The 21934-nt window shown below is 43.5% G+C and overlaps 1 protein-coding gene across 5 annotated transcripts; it reads right to left on the reverse strand.

Moving 5' to 3' along the window:
- Positions 1–647: 647 nt before the first annotated feature.
- lrrc61 (leucine rich repeat containing 61) lies at positions 648–19082 on the reverse strand. Of its 5 annotated transcripts, XM_078429734.1 has the most exons (9): positions 18960–19082; positions 17892–17987; positions 15722–15868; positions 12733–12793; positions 12534–12619; positions 11657–11722; positions 6290–6358; positions 2207–2329; positions 648–2059 (listed from the first exon to the last, which is right to left on the reverse strand). In XM_078429734.1, exons 1-9 carry the CDS (start codon positions 18982–18984, stop codon positions 1974–1976), a joined length of 759 nt encoding a protein of 252 aa, XP_078285860.1. In that variant the 5' UTR covers positions 18985–19082; the 3' UTR covers positions 648–1973. The 5 variants fall into 5 exon arrangements, with proteins under 5 accessions (XP_078285860.1, XP_078285864.1, XP_078285861.1 ...); XM_078429738.1 differs by lacking the exon at positions 15722–15868; XM_078429735.1 differs by lacking the exon at positions 11657–11722.
- Between the last annotated feature and the right edge of the window lie 2852 nt (positions 19083–21934).

The following is a 21934-nucleotide window of genomic DNA, read 5'->3' on the forward strand; positions in this document are numbered from 1 at the left end:
ATGCACTAGGACACCCAGATCACGTTGTACGTCCCTTTTCCTAACTTGACACCATTCAAATAATAATCTGCCTTCCTATTCTTACCACCAAAGTGGATAACCTCACACTTATCTACAGTTAACAGCAAGCTCTGTCATTTACATTTTCCTCAGGGACCTTGTCAAAGGCCTAGCATGTTTCACAACACTCAAAAGCCAGGGGAATTGGGGCTAGCCCCAGAGTAATCAAGGATCACAATTTGAAATTCGAAAAGACTCGGAAGACAACATAGATTATCTTTGGAAATAAACACCATGGTTGGAAATTCTCAGCGCTCTATGTCTCCAACGACTCAATTCAATGATTTAATGACTTAGGATTCATGTTCAAAACAAAACCAATGCCTTACATCTGAGTCTTAAACATTAATCACAGTGATTCTGTTGAAAGGTCGCAACCATACTGTTAACAATCCCTATTCCAGGCGTACACTAGCCCTATCCCCGAACTCTACCTCTGCTACATTGACGACTGCATCGGTGCTACCTCCTGCACCCATGCAGAACTCACTGACTTCGTTAACTTTACTACTAATTCCCATCCTGCACTCAAATTTACTTGGACCATCTCCGACATCTTCCTACTGTTTCTTGATCTCACCATCTCTATCACAGGAGATAGACTATCGACTGACATGTTTTATAAAGCCCCTGACTCCCACAGCTATCTAGACAACACTTCTTCCCACCCTGCTTCCTGTAAAGACTCTATCCCCTCCTCCCAATTCCTCCGTCTATGCTGCATCTGCGCCCAAGATGAAGTGTTCCATACCAGGACATTGGAGATTACCTCATTCTTTAGGGAACGGGGGTTCCCCTCTTCCAACGTAGATGAGGCCCTCACTAGGGTTCCCTTGATATCCCGCAGCTCCACTCTTGCTCCCCTCCCCCTCCCTCCAGTCGTAACAGAGTCCTCCTAGTCCTCACCTTTCGCCCCATCAGCCGTCGCATACAGCACATAATCCTCTGGCATTTTCGCCACCTCCAACGGGATCCCACCACTAGCCACATCTTCCCATCTCCACCCCTTTCCGCTTTCCGCAGAGACCGTTCCCTCCGCAACTCCATGGTTAACTCATCCTTCCCACCCAAACCACCCCCTCCCCAGGTACTTACCCCTTCAACTGCAGGAGATGCAACACCTGTCCCTATACCTCCCTCATTGACTCCGTCCAAGGACCCCGACAGTCTTTTCAGGTGAGGCAGAGGTTCACTTGCACCTCCGCCAACCTCATCAACTGTATCCGCTGTTCAGGGTATACTCTCCTATATATCTACAAATTCTGCCCAGCCTGCCGACTATATCTAAAATCTCTGCTTTGATTTCACATTGTCAGCATGCCATTGTTTGCTTTTGCATATATAGTGGTATTTTATTTCTGCAGCATTCTTCAGGAAACATCAAATGGTTTGGTATTGCAGGTCATCTTATATGAATATATTGCTCACCAGGGTTTTGAAATACACCAGAGACAACAGATACAAATCACATGTACTCCAGATCACACGCAGTGCATAGCTGGTGCATTTCAGTTAAATGATCAAACTTTTAACAGATGTAGTGCATTACTACATTAGTCAGTACTTTTGAAAAGGCACAGTGATAGTGCAAGGGTTTAGAAGCTTTAAGCACTGACCAACAGGTGCACCTGTCTGCTGGGTGTGAGGTGGTTAAACCCAATTCATTGCAGCATGTTATATATCTTCCCTGGTTATAAGGTCTGGCTTTTTCATGGCTTTCTGTGGCAAATATTCCACCCACAGAGAAATGTGCAGAAGACATTCTGCAGAAGGGTGCGGCCCTTTCTTTGGTTTCCGTAACAGTTTCATGGTAAACACATGTTGGCCCTGGTGTCTGTATTAATCAGTGGCTTCAGTTTGAGTATTGCTCAGGTTTCTGGAGGTAACTGCGACTATTGTCAGAGGTGATCGGCTTATTTCCCAGCCCTTGGCATCCTTTTGGTTTTTGTAATGACATCAGCAGCCTTGCTCTTCAGCTCTCTGCATTCTTTCAAAAGTTCTGCGCATTAAAATAAGAAGCATCCGTATTCAAAATAAATGAAGGTGAAAAGTAAAAATAAAATATGTAAATAAAAGTACAAAATCTTAATTAGTTGTTCGAAATTAAAATTACACAGTAGATGAAACAAGTCAAGAGGACTCTTACCAAAAACCTGTTCAGAAGCTTTATCAGTCCGAGTTTGCTGCATTGGCTTCAGTTCCCAGTAACGGTCCTCAACCCATTTTGTAGGACTGACTGAGGCACAGAGCGGAGGATTGCTGTCAATTTCTGAAAATAAAGAACTCGCATCTCTGTAAACAATTTTCACAATGTGAAGATGTCCCCAAATGAATTACTGTCAACGAAGTATGTTTGAAGTGTGAAAATTGTTTGTCATAGAATCTTACAGCGTGGAAACAGGCCCTTCAACCCAACTTGCCCACACCGGCCAACATGGCTGCACTAGTCCCACCTGCCTGAGTTTGGCCTATATCCCTCTAAACCTGTCCTATCCATGTACCTGTCTAAATGTTTCTTGAGCATTGCGATAGGACCTGTCTCAACTACCTCTTCCGTTATCTATGGTAATGTGGTAAATCGGACAGATAATGTTCACAATGCAACCCGAGTTATCCGCTGAGATGACACAGTAAAAAGTATACGGACCGTGCATGTTCGAGGTGGATATATTCACTGGCCTTGATATGGGAGAAAAATAGAGCACCTGGTAGAAACCCATGCAGTCACTTGGCGAACATGAAAACTCCACACTGACAGATCAAACTCCACACAAGGAGCCACAGTTTAAGAATAAGGAGTAGGCCATTTAGAACTGAGTTGAGGAAAAACTTTTTCAGTCAGAGAGTTGTGAATCTGTGGAATTCTCTGCCTCAGAAGGCAGTGGAGGCCAATTCTCTGAATGCATTCAAGAGAGAGCTGGATAGAGCTCTTAAGGATAGCGGAGTCAGGGGGTATGGGGAGAAGACAGGAACGGGGTACTGATTGAGAATGATCAGCCATGATCACATTCAATGGCGGTGCTGGCTCGAAGGGCCGAATGGCCTCCTCCTGCACCTATTGTTTATAAGGTCAGGATCAAAACAGGGTCGCTGGAGCAGCAGCACTAACACTTCACCACTGTGCTGCCCTTGGGTGGACAAAAGCAGGCAAAGAGGTAAAAAGCATAGATATATTTGTTCATTTCCTACCCTCATTTATGCTTTTCATTATAAATTCATAACTACAGAATTCAGTACAAAAACTGTAACCTTGCTCCAAGCTTCAAAGGAGAAGACATTTTCTTAACAATTATACCAAGTGATAAAGACAATGCACAGGCAAAGTGGTTCATTTTGCCACTAATCAGATGTGCAGCACTTTGGTCAACGTGGGTTGTTTTTAAATGTGCTATACAAATAAAATTGACTTGACTTGACTTGACTTAGTGATTAATTAAATGTTCACAAGCAGATCAAGTGTAAAGCACATAGAATAGCATAATAAAAGTTACTATTGTTGCTTTTGACCCCTGTATGTCTTAAAATGTTGCAAAAAGCCCATGATGATATCCGTGAAGATAGCAACTAAATCAAGGTTACAGGTAGTTTAAAGCCACACAATCATGCATCTCATGCCTATTTGAGCATTATTTGAGATTATTTGAGCCACTCAGATGTGGTTCTAACTGAAAACCTGATAAGCTCTGACTCTGGTAGTCAGACATTGTTACCTTCTTAAAACTCTGAGGGCAAGATTATTTCAGACTGATGTCTGAAGAAGGGTCTCGACCCGAAACGTCACCCATTCCTTCTCTCCAGCGATGCTGCTTGTCCCGCTGAGTTACTCAAGCATTTTGTGTCTATCTTTGGGTTAAACCAGCATCTGCAGTTCCTTCCTACACAAACATCCTGGTGAATCTATTCTGCATCCTTTGCAATTTAATGACATCTTTCTGAAGGCTGGATGTCCAGAACTGCACACAGTACTCCAAGTATGGTCTCATCAATGACTTGTACAACTGACCCAACTTTTGTACTCAGTAACCTTCCGGATGAAGACAAATGTGCCAAATACCTTCTTCAGCACCTTATCCACGTGTCTCACCTGGTAACCATGCACCTGTATTTTCTAGATGTCTCCGTTCTTCAACACTCTCCGGGGCTCGACCACTTGCTGTGCAAGTACTGCCCTGGTTCGACCAAAGTGCAACACCTCACACTTGCCACAGTTAATTCCATGTGGCATTCCTTGGCCCACCTTTCCAACTAATCTAGATCCCGTTGTAAACATAGATATCCTTCTTCACTGTCCACTAAGTCACCAATTTTGATGTCATTTTCAAATTTACTAACAATATTCCTTCATTGTCATCCAAATTGTTAATGTCTAATACAAAAACAAGGTAGACACAAAATGCTGGAGTAACTCAGCGGGTCAGGCAGCATCTCTGGAGAGAAGGAATGGGTGACATAGTAACATAGAAAATAGGTGCAGGAGGAGGTCATTTGGCCTTCGAGCCAGCACCGCCATTCATTGTGATCATGGGTGATCAACCAGTCTGAAGAAGAGTCTCGACCCGAAACGTCACCTATTCCTTCTCTCCAGAGATGCTGCCTGACCCGCTGAGTTACTCCAGCATTTTGTGTCTACCTTCGATTTAAACCAGCATCTGCAGTATTCTTTCCTACTAACAAAAATAAGCCTCCAATCTAAAGACAACTCTCTCCATCTACCCTTTGACGAAGATGTTGCCATGATTTGAGGGTCTGAGCTAGAGGGAGAGGTTGGGTTGGATCGTACCATATTCTTTGGAGTGATCTTATAGGAGTACATAAGATCATGAGGGGAATAGATCGTGTGACTGTGCAGAGTATTTTACCCAGAGCAGGGAAATAAAGAACCAGAAGGCATAGGTTTAAGGCGAGAGGAAAAAAATTAATAGGAACCCGAAGGGGAACTTCTTCACACTCAGGATATATAGAACAGAAAATTACAAACAGGGAACTTACCCTTTTAATTTGGTGAAGTAGGTAACAGAGAACTAGAGAACATTTCACAGAAGTAAAATCGCCAAGAAGTAAAACCGGCAGTCTCTCTGTCTTTTTTATGTTGTTTTTGTCTATTGTCATCGTTTAATGTACGTTTTGTTCTATTTTTAACTCTGTTTATGTGGGGGGTGGTGGGGGGGTGGTGGGGGGGTGGGGGAAACATTTTTTTCTAATCTCCTCCTCAACGGAGATGCGACCTTTACCGTGTCGTATCTCCGTTCGCGCTACGGCCTAACATCGTGGAGTTGGCGTCCTCCTTCTACGATCGACCTTGAAGACTCCGGTCGCAGGGCCTGGACTTACCATCTCGGAGGCTTCGGCCGTGGGCCCTGCAGACCTCAACATCGGGAGTTCGCAGGTCCCTGGCTGGCAACCGGCTTTCGGGAGCTCCAGCCGTAGCAGCTTCGACCGCCCCGGAGCGCGAGGTACGATCGACCCGCTCGCAGGCCCCTCATCGCCCTGCGTGGCCTGGCCGCGGCACTTTCCATCGCCCGGTGGGGGCTCAGGACCTTCATCGGCCTGCTCGGCTCGGCTCGGCCCTCGGACTTTCCATCGCCCGGTGGGGGCTTCAAAAGTTGGGAGCCTCGATCGCCTCGTGGCGCCACGGGAGAAGAATGAGGAGATAATGACTTTTCTTTGCCTTCCATCACAGTGAGGGTGTGCCTGGAGCAATCACTGTGATGGCTGTTTGTGTTAAAATTGTATCTGTGTGTCCTGTGCTTTTTGTTGTCTACTGCCGGACCCTGACGTGAGAGGACGCTGTCGCTATTTGTTCGCTGCTTCTCCGTCAGGATAGTTTGTCTGTTTGTTTTTATGTTATGACTGTTTTTGTAAAGCGCTTCGAGCACCTGGTAAAGCGCTATATAAAATAAATGCTTATTATTATTATTATTATTATATATATTATTATAAGTAATTTGGGAGTAAAATCATAACCAGGTTGGCACATGTGAAATCTAGACTATAGATTAGACTATAGAAGCACATAGAATATAGAACAGTATAGCACAGGAAAAGGCACTTCGGCTCCCTATGTGCTGAACATGATGCAACGTTAAGTTCCTCTGCCTGCACGTGATCCATATCCCTTCATTCCGAATCATTAAGAGTTTCGTTCTGCCCATGTTTCACTATGCATACTCAATTTAGTGGAGTGAAAATGCCATTTAAATTACGATCAAACCAAAAAGAACTATCAAACCTTTCAGAGAATCATCAATGTCTTTACAGAGTCGGTACAAATCACTGCCCCTTCCTGACACTCTCTCTCCTGTGAATAGAACAGAACAGAAACAGTTCTCAAGTGCTCAGATTCTTTTAATTTCATCAAAAATAAAGGTATGGAAAAACACAATGGATGCAGCTTAAAAACTTTAAAGCAAAGAAAAGGAAATGTCTTAAATATCACTGTAACACTTGATGAAACGAGTGCATGAAAAACATTTACTTTAAGTTTTCACTTGGAAAAGCTGTCAGAACAGGGTGGATTGTTTTCAGATTCAAGACCAAAAAAGTTATCATTCCCCAATTAATTTTACAATGATGCTGCCATTACTCGAGAGCCTGAGATAAAGGGAGAGATTGGGCAATTTGACTTGACTTGACTTGACTTGAGCTAGGACTTGAAGCACAGGAGGCTAAGGGATGACCTTTTAGAGGTGTATATGAAGAGGATAGATATGGTGAATGCACAAGAGTCTTTTCCCAGGGTAGGGGAATCAAGAACCAGAAAACATAGGTTTAAGGACATAGGAGAGGGGGAAAAATGTAATAGGAACCCGAGGGGCAACATTTTCACTCGGAGCGTAGTGGGTATATGGAACAAGTTGCCAGTGGATATAGTTGAGGCAGGTGCATGCATATAGGAAAGGTTTAGAGGGGTATGGGCTAAATACAGGCAAATGGCACTAGCTTATATGGAGCATTTTAGTTGGCATAGACAAGTTTGGCTGAAGGGCCTGTTTTCTTGCCATGTAACTCTATAATCGATTTGCTCAATATTAAAGATGGGTTTGCAATAAAGGTTCTTTGGCAAGAACTGCATCATCATCATCTTGATGAATGAAAATTTATATCCAATAAACTTGCTGGTGAATAGCCCAGTGTTCAGGTTGTGATTTTCATCCACCAGATTCCCATGCTGATCACACTACTCTAGGAGGACTTGGGGCAGAGAGTTGTCCCTCAAGGCATTGAAAGGCAAATAATAAATGAAAGAAAAGTCTAGTGCTGAATGTCCGACACCATCAGAAATCAAGAAGAACTGAGCACCACGGAGAGAAAATATATAAATTCTTTATTAAATTATTTCTTAGTATGGTCTCCTTTTTACCTTGCAACTTGGTGGGCCACTTGAAAATATTAAGAATCAATCATAATCATAAACAGCCTGGTTTTCATAAAGGTGGGAGTTGGCTGACAAGATATTTAATGAGATTTCAAAACCAACAATCAAATCAGCTTTCGAAATTCTGAATTCTTTAAGGATGAAGAGGTTGGATAATGTGGACCCAGCAGAAACAGTGTATTTGGATTTCTAGAAGGCATTTGATAATATCTACATTAAAGGTTAGTACACGAGGTTAGCGGATTATATATTGTCATCGACAGAGAAATGACCAACTAAAGAAAACAGTTAGTATGGATAAATGGGCCATTTTTCAGATCGGCAATTCTTAACTAATACTGTGACCGTGTGGTCAGAGATTTGCTGAGAGTGCAAAGATAGAGAGACTATAAAGTTCCAAGGACACAAAGAGCATTCAAAAGAAGTATAGATAGGTTCAGTGAATGGCCAAGAGCTTGATAGATAGGGAATTATGTTGTAAATTGTGAAGTTATACACTTTGGAAGGAAGAAATTTAAAAAAACCCAGATAATTAAATAGAGATGACAAAATGTAGAAAAAGGATCGGTGGGTGAGAGGGTGGCAGTTTTTGAAATACAAAGATGCAGGTACAGCAATTACAGAGGAAGGTTAATGAAATTTGTTGTAAGGGGCATGGAGGATAAAGATAGTGAAGTTCTGATGCAAATTTACAGGGTGCAAGAGAGACACCCTCCTTGAGTACCGAGTGGTTTTAGACTCCATACTTAAGGAATTATATTCTTTAAGTACATTCTTTAGGTACATTCCTTGATGGAAAGTATTGATGTATCAAGGGAGGCCTGATAGGATAGGAGGGTGTGCGCATGCACAATACAGTTTTGAAGAAAGAGAGGAAAAACAAAAAAAATTGAGGGGATCATCAAGATGGATGCTGGGACGATGTTTCCCTACTATGGACATCCAGAATCAGGGTACCTAATTACAAAATGGGGTGATCCATTTACAATGGAGACAAAGGGAAATTCCTCCTCTCAAAATCTTTAGAATTGTCCACTTCCACAGCTCCCTCGGGGTGATCATTAAATATGTTCAAGGTGGAAATTAACAGAAATTTGAATTACATGAGAATTAGAGGGAACAGGGTCACGAGGCCATTGGATCAGATACAATTACATTCAATAATAGAATGGGCTTGTTGGCCTACTCCTGCTTGTGTTTCTTATGTTCTGATGTACAAATTCATAAGTTGATGTCCTGACACCTGTGTAAGAAAATAACTGCAGATGCTGGTACAAATTGAAGGTATTTATTTCACAAAATGCTGGAGTAATTTTGAGAGAAGGAATGGGTGACGGATGGGTCAGGAGAGAAGGAATGGGTGACGTTTCGGGTCGAGACCCTTCTTCAGACTGATGTCAGGGGGCGGAACATAGGAAGGATATAGGTGGAGACAGGACGATAGAGGGAGATCTGGGAAGGAGGAGGGGAAGAGAGGGACAGAGGAACTATCTAAAGTTGGAGAAGTCGATGTTCATACCACTGGGCTGCAAGCTGCCCAGGCAAAATATGAGGTGCTGTTCCTCCAATTTGGAGGAACAGCACCTCATATTTCGCCTGGGCAGCTTGCAGCCCAGTGGTATGCCATAGTGAGGCCCACCGGAAATTGAGCAGGGTGACTGGTTGTGGGAGAAATGTGCGTGCACCAAAGCTGGGGGTGGTGGCAGGGGAAAGAGAGGTAGGTGGGGGGGGGGGGGGTTATTACTTAAAATTGAAGAATTCAATGTTCATAATGTTGGGTTGTAAGGAACCCCAGTGGAATATGAGATGCTGTTCTTCCAGTTTGTGTGTGGCCTCACTCTGGCAATGGAGGACGAGGGACAGAAAAATCAGTATGGAAATGGGAAGGGGAGCTAAAATGGTTAGCAGCCAGGAGCTCCAGCAGACCTTGGCAGACAGAGCACAGCGTTCGGTGAAATGGTCGCCTAGTCTACGCTTGTTCTCGCCGATGTAAAGCAGGTCTCATCAGTTACACCGAATGCTGTAGACATGATTGGAAGAGATGTACATGAACCTGTGTATCACCTGGAAGGACCTCTGGAGTCCTTGGTTGGAAGCGAGAGAGGTCGAGGGATAGGTGCTACATCTCTGATGGTTGCAGGAGGTGGATCGCACAGGAAGAGATGTAAGATCCAAGGAGCTATTGATGCAGTGGTCCCTTCAGAAAGTGGAAAGAGGTGGGGATGGGAGTACGTGACTGGTGATGGGATACATTGAAGTTGGTGGAACACATTGAAAGTGGCGGAAATGTCAGAGAATGATGTGCTGGATGCTGAGGCTAGTGGGATGAAAGGCGACGACCAGGGGAACTCAATCCCTGTTCTTTCTCGGGGGAGGGGGAGTGGGTGCTGAACTGCAGGCCTAGAGGAGTCACAGGTTTCAGTTCAGTTTTGTTTATTATCATTCTATCTCCAGGTCCCTCAGGTTGGGTGCTACTCACTATCCCGCGGTCTAGGCTTAAGCTCAGGGGTGACCGCGCTTTTACGGTTGCAGCTCCTAGTCTGTGGAACAGCATCCCTCTCCCCATCAGAACTGCCCCCTCCATCGACTCCTTTAAGTTCAGGCTCAAAACCTATTTCTACTCCCTAGCGTTTGAGGCCCTCTGAGGGGGCGCTGTGAACTGTTTATGTATGTGCTGTTATGTTTGTGTGCCATTGTATGTTCGTTTCTTAGTACCTGAACTGATGTACAGTACTTTGGTCAACGTGGGTTGTTTTTAAATTTGCTATACAAATAAAATTAACTTGACTTGACTTGACGTGTACCAAGGTACAGTGAAAAGCTTTTGTTGCTTACTAACCAAGTAAGCGGAAAGTAAAGGCTCCATCCACAATAACAGGAGGAAACTATGTTTATTCAAGAAGGATACTGAGCTTAAACGTTGTCTGTCCATTCCCTCCACAGATGCTGCCTGACCCGCGGAGTTCTTCCAACATTTTGTGTTTTTGTCCCACTGGCAGTAGGGTCAAGAACCGGAGGACAGCGAATTAAGGTGACTGACAAAAATACCACAAAAAAAACCTTTGTTTTTATTCATGCAGCCTGTGGTTCAGGTCTGGACTATACAGCCAGTGTTTGCAGCAAAGGTGAATATTATGGTGATTTTCAATGAGGAACTGTTTAAGTCTCTGAAAGGAAAGAATGTGCGATAGGAAGATGGACCAGCCAGATTGTTCTTACATAGAACAGTAATGATTCAGTGGGCTGAATGGCTTCCTTTAGAATTGTAACTATTCTGCAATTCTGTGAACACTTAGGACATGAAAAAGTTTTAAAAATTTAATGCTGACTCAAGAAGGGTCTCGACCCGAAACGTCACCCATTCCTTCTCTCCTGAGATGCTGCCTGACCCGCTGAGTTACTCCAGCATTTTGTGTCTACCTTCGATTTCAACCAGTATCTGCAGTTATTTTCCTAAAAAAACTACATTCATGCATTAAAAATAAATGTAAATGATGAGGTTAAATAGGGTTCCTTCAAAAATCTAATTATCTTTCTCCCTGCAGCTAGTGCTTCCTTATCATTTGAATAGGGATTGCTGTGCTTGGTCAGCAGGCAGGTTTCCAACCCAAAACTCGGGAAAGATGAAGAACATTGTGCTTTTCTGCTGGAACCCTGCAATGAGCGAACTGGAGCAGCCTGAGCTGGTCGTGGCAGAGCAGAAAATGCACCCCCCCTTTCAGAAAATGCACCCCCCCCCGCAGAAAATGCACTCCCCTGCAGAAAATGCACTCCCCCACAGAAATTGCACACGCCACCACAGAAAATGCACTCCCCCACAGAAAATGCACACGCCCCCACAGAAAATGCACTCCCCCCACAGAAAATGCACTCCTCCCACAGAAAATGCACTCCCCCACAGAAAATGCACATCCCCACAGAAAATGCACTCCCCCACAGAAAATGCACACCCCCACACAAAATGCACACCCCCACACAAAATGCACACCCCCACACAAAATGCACACCCCCACAGAAAATACACATCCCCACAGAAATACAAATTTCCATCACTGGTATCAGGCCAAATCATGCTTTAGTTGGATACCAGTGATAGTAATCTGTATTTCTGTGGGAATCTGCAGATAAATCCTGGTGTTCCTGCTGGCACTAGGGAAGAACAATTGCATGAACATCTTAAAACAGAAACTTCTATTGTTTTCAGTTTCTCAAATCGCTCACCATCTAATATCTTTATGTTTGGGAACATGTCCAGCATTGTGTTCAGATATGATGTATTCATACACACTGAAAACAAAGGATTTAGAGTCACATCTTTCTGTAGAAATATTTATATTTACGATGCATGTCCCAGTGCTTTACAACATTGACAACGTGTTAACTTTGAGGTAGCAATTTTGCTGTCCTTTAAAAGCGGTTTAATATCCCAGATAATATATATGCTGCATTTACAGGAACCATTACATGGTGACTAAATAGCTTTAAATGGATTTGCCCTTTCTTTAACCTTGCAACATTACCTACTGCCAAGACACCATAAATAATGGAAAACATAGGATTTATTCTGTGCCTTTGAACTATTGCTGTTCTGCCACAAACCCGGGCCAGAAATTAACCTAATTCTTGTCTAATTATCGCATTTCCTTCAAGGATAAACAGAATTATATTTATCTAGTGCTTTTTTACAACCTTGGGATGTTTCGAAGTGCTTTACTTTCAATGAGGTTCTCACTATTGGGTTACACGAAAGCTTGCATCTATTTTATATGGAAGCTCCCATGAACATCAACGTGATAAATGATTTTAGTAATGTCAATTGAGGGATGAATATTAGCCTAAGCATAAAAGAGAATTCCCTTGTATGAGTACCATGGGATGTTTTGCAACCAGCAAAAGGAAGAAGACAACTTATTGTTTATTACTTCATCTTAAAGACAGTTCCTCCGACATTCGAGAATTTCCTTACTATATTAGTGTAGTGTAGTTGGAATAACAGTCTAAATTCTATGCTCAAAGCTTTGCAAAAATGTTTAAATTCAAAGCTTACGACCTGAAAAGTGAAGCTATGAATCAACTCACAGCTAAGAGAAAGAGTTACCTGGATTACTAAAGCTGCAAACTGTATCTTTCAGTCGAATAGTATCCAGATTCTTCAGCTTGGTTATTGAACGAAGTACATCCACACTAAGGAGCAGTGCACAGATACGGAGATAGGTGAGATATCCAAAACTGCTGCAACTACTAACAGTAGCAAATTCTGTCACACAGGGTACTGCAAACAAGTTTTCAACACTAACCTGCTGATTAGGTTTCCTGCCAAATTGAGGTTCTGCAGATTTTCACATGAGTACAGAGGATCTGGAATAGAAATAAAATGTGGAAAATACATATAAAATAGAGGGTGAAGAACATAATTTTTTTCCATAACTATGATGTTAACATTATTCAAGGCAGAGGAGAAATCTAGTAATTTAGATCACTACCCACTTAATGAAATAAATACAAAAGGCAAGTGCAGCCCAATGAGAACATTCTGGCTTGAAAAGCAAACCCTGTTTCTCTCTGCACTGACGTTTCTGACTAACTAGTTTTTCCATCGTTTTATGTTTATTTTGTTTCCGACTGAAGGTGGCACCACTACTTCATTTCCAATAGAGACATAGAGTGCAGGACGGGGGAGATTTTACATGTTTCAAACCCACTTTTATTGACTGTTTTCCTCAACTGCAAAACAGAGTGCACATCATTTAAACATGCAAAGTGTAAACTGCATTTTGAAAAATCTATATTATGAACTATGAGCTTAAATTCTCTATTGAACATTTGAAAATGCACAGGTTTTTTAAAAATAAGTAAAGATCTGAAAACGTACAGCTAAGCTTACAGCAGTTAGACTTCAGGGAAAATTCCCTTTAGCCACTGCAATAAATGACTGGTGATCCGATACTGCTCATTTTGCATTGTGCCTGCAATGAACGTCATGTTCTAGTTCAACAGAAAGCAACGTGATCTATTGAAAAAAAGATCCTTTACTGCTTTGATGACCAAGTATACTGAAGCAGACAGTCGGTCCACAGCAAAAACAAGCCATCATACTCGTGCTGATGTTTAGCCCCTGCGAAGCTTCTCACACATTTATTTTAGTGAGTCTATGGAATATGTTCCCATGAGATATGGAAACAGGATTAATTAGAATTAACTTTTAGACTTTAGAGATACAGCGCGGAAACTGGCCCTTCGACCCACAGATTCCTTGCCGACCACCGATCACTATCACTTAGTGTGTAGGATACTAGAACTATCCTACACACTAAGGACAATTTACAATTTTTTATCAAAGCCAATTAACCTCTTTGGAGTGTGGGAGGAAACCTGAGCATCTGGAGAAACCCTACACGGTTACGGGGAGAACGTATAGACAACACGTAGTCAGGATCGAACCCATGTCTCTGGCGCTGTAAGGCAGCATCTCTACCGCTGCGCCACTGTGCCGCCCCTATATAAACAAGATCTATTTTGTAAGATATTCTGTGATGCAGTACACAAATAACTCGAGGGGTAACAATGGTGAATGGAGATTGGCTAGGGAGGTAACAGGGGTTTTGCATTCGCTATTCTCAAAGATCTCCAACAAATGAGGCTGTCACCATATCAAAACTAAGAATGGTGTAGACTGTAGACAAATAAATGATTGGTCAGTGTTATTTACTGCATTATCATATTAGTTATATCTGTTACAAGTCCTCAGAAGCGCAAGGCAAGGAACATTCAAAAATGAGTAGAAACAAAGAATTGCAGATGCTGGTTAGTACACAAAAGGACACAAAGTGCTGGAGTAACTCAGCAGGTCAGGCAGCATTTCTGGAGAACATGGATAGGTGACGTTTCAGGTCGAGACCCTTCTTCAGATTTAAAATGAGTTGATATATTGACATTTAACTCTGGCAGAGTTCTTAAAGCTGTCATAGCTTAAAAAACGGACCAATTAAAACACTGAAGAATCATCATTAAGTTTTACATTTTTGCTATATTATCTATGAAATATGGCAGAACTGCAACTCAACTTCAAAAGATGTTTCTTGGTAATCAGGTACCTTATAACACAAGGTTGTGAAGTTATTACACAAAAGTGGACTTCCTTCCATACCCTCCCAATGTTGAGTGTGGAAAGGAACTGCAAATGTTGGTTTAAAGCAAAGATAGACACAAAATGTTGGAGTAACTCAGTGGGACAGGCAGCATCTCTGGAGAGAAGGAATGAGTGACGTTTCGAAGGGTTTCAACCTGAAAGTCACCCATTCCTTCTCTCCACTGATGCTGCCTGTCCCGCTGAGTTACTCCAGCGTTTTGTGTCCCACCCAAACGTTGATATTGTTTGACTCTTTTTAATCCAGCAATCTTCCATGCAGAAATGTAACTGCTTTCACTTAATAATCAGATCATTAATCACTTCATCAAATTCAAATTGGAAATCCTATCCCATTTTAAAATATTTTTGATGAGCATAGCTCACTGATAATCTCAACTTTTAAGACCCTTAAAGCAGCATGCTCTGAAAGTATCATGAAATGTAAGTTAGCTACAGACACTGCTAATGTGAAATAGAAAACTGATGATTAATTGCAACTGTACAGCTATTTACCTTACTTCACCAAACTGTTGTTTGCATCACTTATATTGTCGGCTTTCTTTGTCTTTGCAGCTAACATACCAGAAAGCTAAAGTACTGACACAAGAGTGGATTTGTGGACCCCTACCATTTATAGAGATTAAATTAGAAAAAAAGCCTATACATTGGCGAAATTTGAAATAAAAATAGTGGAAACAACAAATCAAGAATAACAGAGTTAATGTTTCAGATTGAATACCATTCACCAGAAAGTAGTTTTGAGGACCTTTGCAGTGCATGTCATTGGAGTACTGTGTACACGAGAGAGCAAGAGTTACATAATAGTTATACTTCAGTCTGAAAGAAAGGTCCCAACCTGAAACGGTGCATAGCCATGCCTTCCAGTGATGTTGCCTAACCCGCTGAGTTACTCCAGCACTTAATTTTCTATGCATTATAAGTATTTTCACTGCAATATTACAACAATAGTATTAATTATTGAAGATGAGGTATCCTATTTCTTACGATACAAAAAGCACAGAATGCTGAAAATATATCAGACAGCATCTATGGAGAGGGAAACGGTTAACATTAAGATCTCTAAAACCGAAGATGAGAGATTTTGTGGTCTTTTTAATGAACATTATTTTTAATGATGATGAAGATAGTCACTTTACCGAGATTGGAGATTCTATTGGCTGACAAGTTGAGCACAGTTAGAAGTTTGAGTGATGCCAAGGGCTTGAGGTTTGAGATGTCATTTCTCGATAAGTCCAGCCTCTCCAGATTTACACAGTCTCCAATGCATCCAAGATTGCAGATGTCTGCAGCAAGCAACAGCAAAATATTCCTTTATATAATTCTTCTTCCTGCAACTACACTTGTTAAAAAAGACACTTGGGTTTATATCATATTTTAAGTTTTACTTTCTAAAAATTGATATTTCCAACTATTGTCAAAAGTACAAAGTAACTAGCCTCCAGATGAAGTGTTGGATTGCTGATGGCATTTCACCAGGGAGAAGCGAGTCTGGTGTGACTGCGTGATACCAAGAGTTTCTGCCTGAACCGAGGCATTCCAGGGAGCTAGATCACTGTCCAACACTGGCACAATGTGTCAAATGGCCTCACTCTAAAAGAAAATTTGAGACCAAAAAGATACGAGACAGTAAGAGAGTGTGGGAAAGAGAAAGAGTGAGAGTGTGACATGGACAGACAGAGACAGAAGGTTGCATTCATTGAGCACACAGGATGTACAGTGCGCTCTGCGAAGGGTCAATCCACGCAAGGCTGCAGGCCCGGACGGAGTTCAAGGAAGGGTACTTAGGGACTGTGCTGAGCAGCTGGCTGAGGTATTCACCAGGATCTTTAACCTGTCTTTATCTCTGACAACGGTCCCCAAGTGCCTGAAGTCAGCTACCATAGTGCCGGTGCCGAAAAAAGCAAAGATCACCAACCTGAACGACTACCGTCCGGTTGCCCTAACACCAATAATCACAAAGTGCTTTGAAAGGCTGGTCGGTCCTCTCACACATCAAATCCAGCATCCCTGCCTCACTGGACTCGCATCAATTTGCATACAGGACAAACAGATCCACAGAGGACGCCATCTCTCTGGCTCTTCACACTGCCCTGACTCACCTGGAGAGACAGGGCATGTACGTGAGGATGCTATTCATAGACTATTGCTCTGCCTTCATCACAGTCATGCCCACCAAGCTCATCACCAAACTCCACCAGCTAGGCCTCAGCTCGTCGTTATGCGACTGGATCCTGGACTTCCTGCTGGAGCGACCGCAGGCAGTGAGAATGGGCCCTCACCTGTCCTCCACTATCACCCTGAGTACCGGCACACCACAGGGCTGTGTATTGAGCCCCATGCTCTACTCCCTCTTCACACACGACTGTGTTCCTGCATTCGCCACCAACACCATTGTCAAGTTTGCAGATGACACAACGGTGATCGGGCTGATCACCAACGGTGATGAAACACACTACAGAGCGGAGGTGCAGAACCTGGCGGACTGGTGCTCAGATAACAACCTGTCCCTAAACACCTCCAAGACCAAGGAGCTGATCATCAACTTCAGAAGGTCACATAATGGGGAATACGCTCTGATCTTTATCAACGGGGATAGTATGGAGAGAGTGTCCAGCATCAGGTTTCTGGGCACACACATTTCGGAGGACCTCACAGGTCAAGAAGGCACAGCAACGACTGTTTTTCCTGAAAACACTGAAAAAGACTGGTCTGCCCCGACAGCTGCTGATGACCTTCTACCGCTGCACCACAGAGAGTATCCTAACGTATGGCATCTCTGTGTGGTATCTCAGCTGCACGGAGGCGGAGAGGAGAGCTCTTCAGCGGGTAGTCTACAGAGCTCAGAAGATTATCGGGACACAGCTACCAACCTTGGAGGGCATCTACAACACACGATGCCTCAGGAAAGCCACCAGCATTCATAAAGACTCCTCACACCCCTGCAATAGTCTGTTCGAACTTCTACCATCCGGCAGACGTTATAAGGCCTTCTACGCCCGCACCTCCAGACTTAGGAACAGCTTCATCCCCTGAGCTATAGCTGCTCTGAACAGGTCCTGCTGAGTGCGCCCCCCATGAACTGTCTCCTTCGGATGGTCACGTCACACATCGATCCTATTTGCACTTTATACTGTTTTAACTGTTTCTAATTTTGTTTCTCTGGGATGTCTAAATTTCTGTTGATTAGCTAATTAATTTATTGCATCGAATGGAGGTCGCATTCCCAATCTCGTTGTCCCCCTGTACAACAATGACAATAAAGATATGTGGCATTGTATTGTATTGGATTTGACAGTCACCACTCACTCATTTTCGTCAGCTTTAAGAACAAAATCGATTCCAGATCAAACTCCCCAGTGATCGATTTGAGCAGCTCGACGGTGATCTTGACATCTTCATCCTCTGAAAATAACAAAGGAAACGCAAATGAAGTGATTGCTGAGCGGGGAGGACGTCTCAGGCAGATTATTATCTGAATGGTGTCAAGTTAGGAAAAAGGGACGTACAACGAGATCTGGGTGTCCTAGTGCATCAGTCACTGAAAGGAAGCATGCAGGTACAGCAGGCAGTGAAGAAAGCCAATGGAATGTTGGCCTTCATAACAAGAGGAGTTGAGTATAGGAGCAAAGAGGTCCATCTGCAGTTGTACAGGGCCCTAGTGAGACCGCACCTGGAGTACTGTGTGCAGTTTTGGTCTCCAAATTTGAGGAAGGATATTCTTGCTGTTGAGGGCTTGCAGCGTAGCTTTACTAGGTTAATTCCCGGAATGGCGGGACTATCATATGTTGAAAGACTGGAGCGACTAGGTTTGTATACACTGGAATTTAGAAGGATGAGAGGAGATCTTATCGAAACGTATAAGATTATTAAGGGGTTGGACACCTTAGAGGCAGGAAACATGTTCCCAATGTTGGGGGAGTCCAGAACCAGGGGCCACAGTTTAAGAATAAGGGGTCGGCCATTTAGAACTGAGATGAGGAAAAACTTTTTCAGTCAGAGAGTTGTGAATCTGTGGAATTCCCTGCCTCAGAAGGCAGTGGAGGCCAATTCTCTGAATGCATTCAAGAGAGAGCTAGATAGAGCTCTTAAGGATAGCGGAGTCAGGGGGTATGGGGAGAAGGCAGGAATGGGGTACTGATTGAGAATGATCAGCCATGATCACATTGAATGAAGGGTCTCGACCCGAAACGTCACCCATTCCTTCTCTCCCGAGATGCTGCCTGACCTGCTGAGTTACTCCAGCATTTTGTGAATTGAATGGCGGTGCTGGCTTGAAGGGCCGTATGGCCTCCTCCTGCACCTATTGTCTATTGTGTATAAGTGATTGCTGAGCGGGGAGGACGTCTGTCGCCGGGTCCGGCTCACTCCACTCACCGGCTCTGGCCTTGCAGGGCTCCATCCCGCCGTTGCCGGGGCAACGGCCCGAAGCCCGCGGCCTACCTCGGCGCGCTGCTTATTTGGAGTCTTTTCTTAACCTCTCTGAGTCCCCGCTTCCCCTTCCTCCTCCTCCCTCCCTCCCTCCCCTTTCCCACCGTCTCCGGCTCTCCTCGCCTCCCGCCACGGCCGCCCCGGGACGACATTAACCAAGCTGCCCGCCGACCCGTTGTTGCCGAGCAACCGTTGCCATGGCGGATTCCTGCCGCGAGCCGAAGGGGAGGAGCTCGTCGATGGCGTCGATGCTCGCAGCGAACACACACACAGTCACACAGCGCCAGCGACCAGGCGGGAGAGAGGCCGTCCATCAAGTAATGTTTACCGTTTATTTCAACGTCGTTGCTGTGAAACATTATTTGACAAAGTTTAGAAAGATTGCTGAGTAAATATCCCTGACCCCCCCTCAGGACTCCAACGAAAGTTCCAGAAACACTGAATAGAATGATAATAGACAATAGGTGCAGGAGGAGGCCATTCGGCCCTTCGAGCCTGTACGCACCACCATTCAATGTGATCATGGCTGATCATTCTCAATCAGTACCCCGTTCCTGCCTTCTCCCCATAACCCCCTGACTCCGCTATCATTAAGAGCTCTATCTAGCTCTCTCTTGAATGCATTCAGAGAATTGGCCCCCACTGCCTTCTGAGGCAGAGAAGTCCACAGATTCACAACTCTCTGACTGAAAAAGTTTTTCCTCATCTCCGTTCTAAATGGCCGACCCCTTATTCTTAAACTGTGGCCCCTTGTTCTGGACTCCCCCAACATTGGGAACATGTTTCCTGCCTCTAACGTGTCCAACCCCTTAATAATCTTATATGTCTCGATAAGATCCCCTCTCATCCTTCTAAATTCCAGTGTATACAAGCCTAGTCGCTCCAGTCTTTCAACATATGATAGTCCCGCCATTCCGGGAATCAACCTAGTAAACCTACGCTGCACGCCCTCAATAGCAAGAATATCCTTCCTCAAATTTGGAGACCAAAACTGCACACAGTACTCCAGGTGCGGTCTCACTAGGGCCCTGTTCAACTGCAGAAGGACCTCTTTGCTCCTATACCCAACTCCTCTTGTTATGAAGGCCAACATTCCAATGGCTTTCTTCACTGCCTGCTGTACCTGCATGCTTCCTTTCAGTGACTGATGCACTAGGACACCCAGATCTCGTTGTACGTCCAGACTCCCAGATGTCGTTGAGCTCTATATAATAGAATTCCACATAATACACTTGTGAAAATCTGTTTAAACGTTAACGACTTCAAATAATTAGTATTGTTTATATTGAATTGATAATTATAATAGAATTCGATATATACTAGAATTGAGTACATTTGTTTAAAGTTATAACGTTAAGTGACTAGTTTCTGTCTGTTTACATGCATCTCTGCAAAGTTGATGTTACTTAGATTATCCAAAATCTGATTTGTTTCATGTTCTCCCGACCCCTGGATTTACATGGAACAGCACAACAAAGGAACAGACCCTGTCTGTGCTAAACATGATGCCAACATTAACTCTACCTGCACATGATCCACATCCCTACATTCTCTGCATATCCATGTGCCTCTCCAACAGCCTCTTAAATGACACTATCATAACTGCTTCCACCACCACCCTGACAGCCCGTTCAGGCACCAACCACTCTGCGTTAAAAAAACTTGTCCCGCACACACACCTCCTTTAAATTTTGCCCTTCTCATATTAAAGCTGTGCCCTCTAGTCTTTGACAATTCAACTCTGGGGAAAAAAGGTTCAGACTGTGTATCCTATCTATGCCTCTCATAATTTCATAAACTGTACTTTGACGAACATCCTTCCTGTAATGGGGTGACCAGAACTGCAAACAATTCAGGTGGTAAAGTGGACCAGGTGAAAAAATACCTCAGAATTTCAGTTGCTGCCTTGTAGCGCTTACAGCACCAGAGACCCGGGTTCCATCCTGGCCGTGGGTGCTTGTCTGTACGGAGTGACCGCGTGGGTTTTCTCCAAGATCTTTGGTTTCCTCCCACACTCCAAAGACGTTCAAGTTATTAGGTTAATTGGCTTGGTATAAGTGTAAATTGTCCCTAGAATATGTAGGATAGTGTTAATGTGCGGGGATTGCTGGTCGGGTGGATTCGGTGGGCCGAAGGGCCTGATTCTGCGCTGTATCTCTCAACTAAGCTAACTAAATTTGTGTGAAAATTAATAAAACAACTTCTGGTGCTGGAAATGAGAAATAAAAACAGAAAATGATGAAAACCATCAACGTTAGGCAGAATCATTCCCAGTCTGATACCTTACCTTTCCATATCTCTAGATTCCCTCTCCCCTGACTCTCAGTCTGAAGAAGGGTCTTGACCTGAAACATCACCCATTCCTTCTCTTCAGAGATGCTGCTTGGAGTCCCGCTGAGTTACTCCAGCATTTTGTGTGTTCCTTCCTACACAAAGGGTTTTGGATCTGATTGTCGACTGTTTCTCTTTCTCTTCAGAAGCTGCCTGACCTGCTGAGTATTTCCAGCATTTTCTGCTTCCATTTCTTTATTTTTTGTAGATCCCGGATGGCTGACCACAGCAATATGCTCTACAGTGAATTTTTTTTTGCCACTGCTATGATCCAGATGTTGCCCTCCAATCTACACACCATCCTGATTTGTAAATATATCGCCATTCCTTTACTGTCTGTGGGTCAATATCCTCCCATAAATGCAATCATACCTCAAAGGCTGCAGTAGCTCAAGAAGGTATTTCACCATCACCTTCTCAAGGGTAATTAAAATTGATGGGCAATTAATTGCTGGGGCGATCTGTGAAGCCCACATTCCTTGAATGAATATTAAAAAAACAGTCAATTTGTACATAGCAAGGTCCCACAATCAACAAGGAGACAGGACCATGTAATATATCTTGGAAGCTGGTCTAATATTAGTTTTTGT

This window comes from Rhinoraja longicauda, chromosome 38, assembly GCF_053455715.1.
Source record: "Rhinoraja longicauda isolate Sanriku21f chromosome 38, sRhiLon1.1, whole genome shotgun sequence".
NCBI lineage: Eukaryota > Metazoa > Chordata > Chondrichthyes > Rajiformes > Arhynchobatidae > Rhinoraja > Rhinoraja longicauda.

Coding starts and splice junctions, on each gene's coding strand:
- lrrc61 (XM_078429734.1), bottom strand. CDS start 18,984: ATGGAGCCCTGCAAGGCCAGAGCCG. Junction 12,794..15,721: donor CAATAGAATCTCCAATCTCG/GTAAAGTGACTA, acceptor TTTCTATTCCAG/ATCCTCTGTACTCATGTGAA. Junction 12,620..12,732: donor GCAGGAAACCTAATCAGCAG/GTTAGTGTTGAA, acceptor ACTGCTCCTTAG/TGTGGATGTACTTCGTTCAA.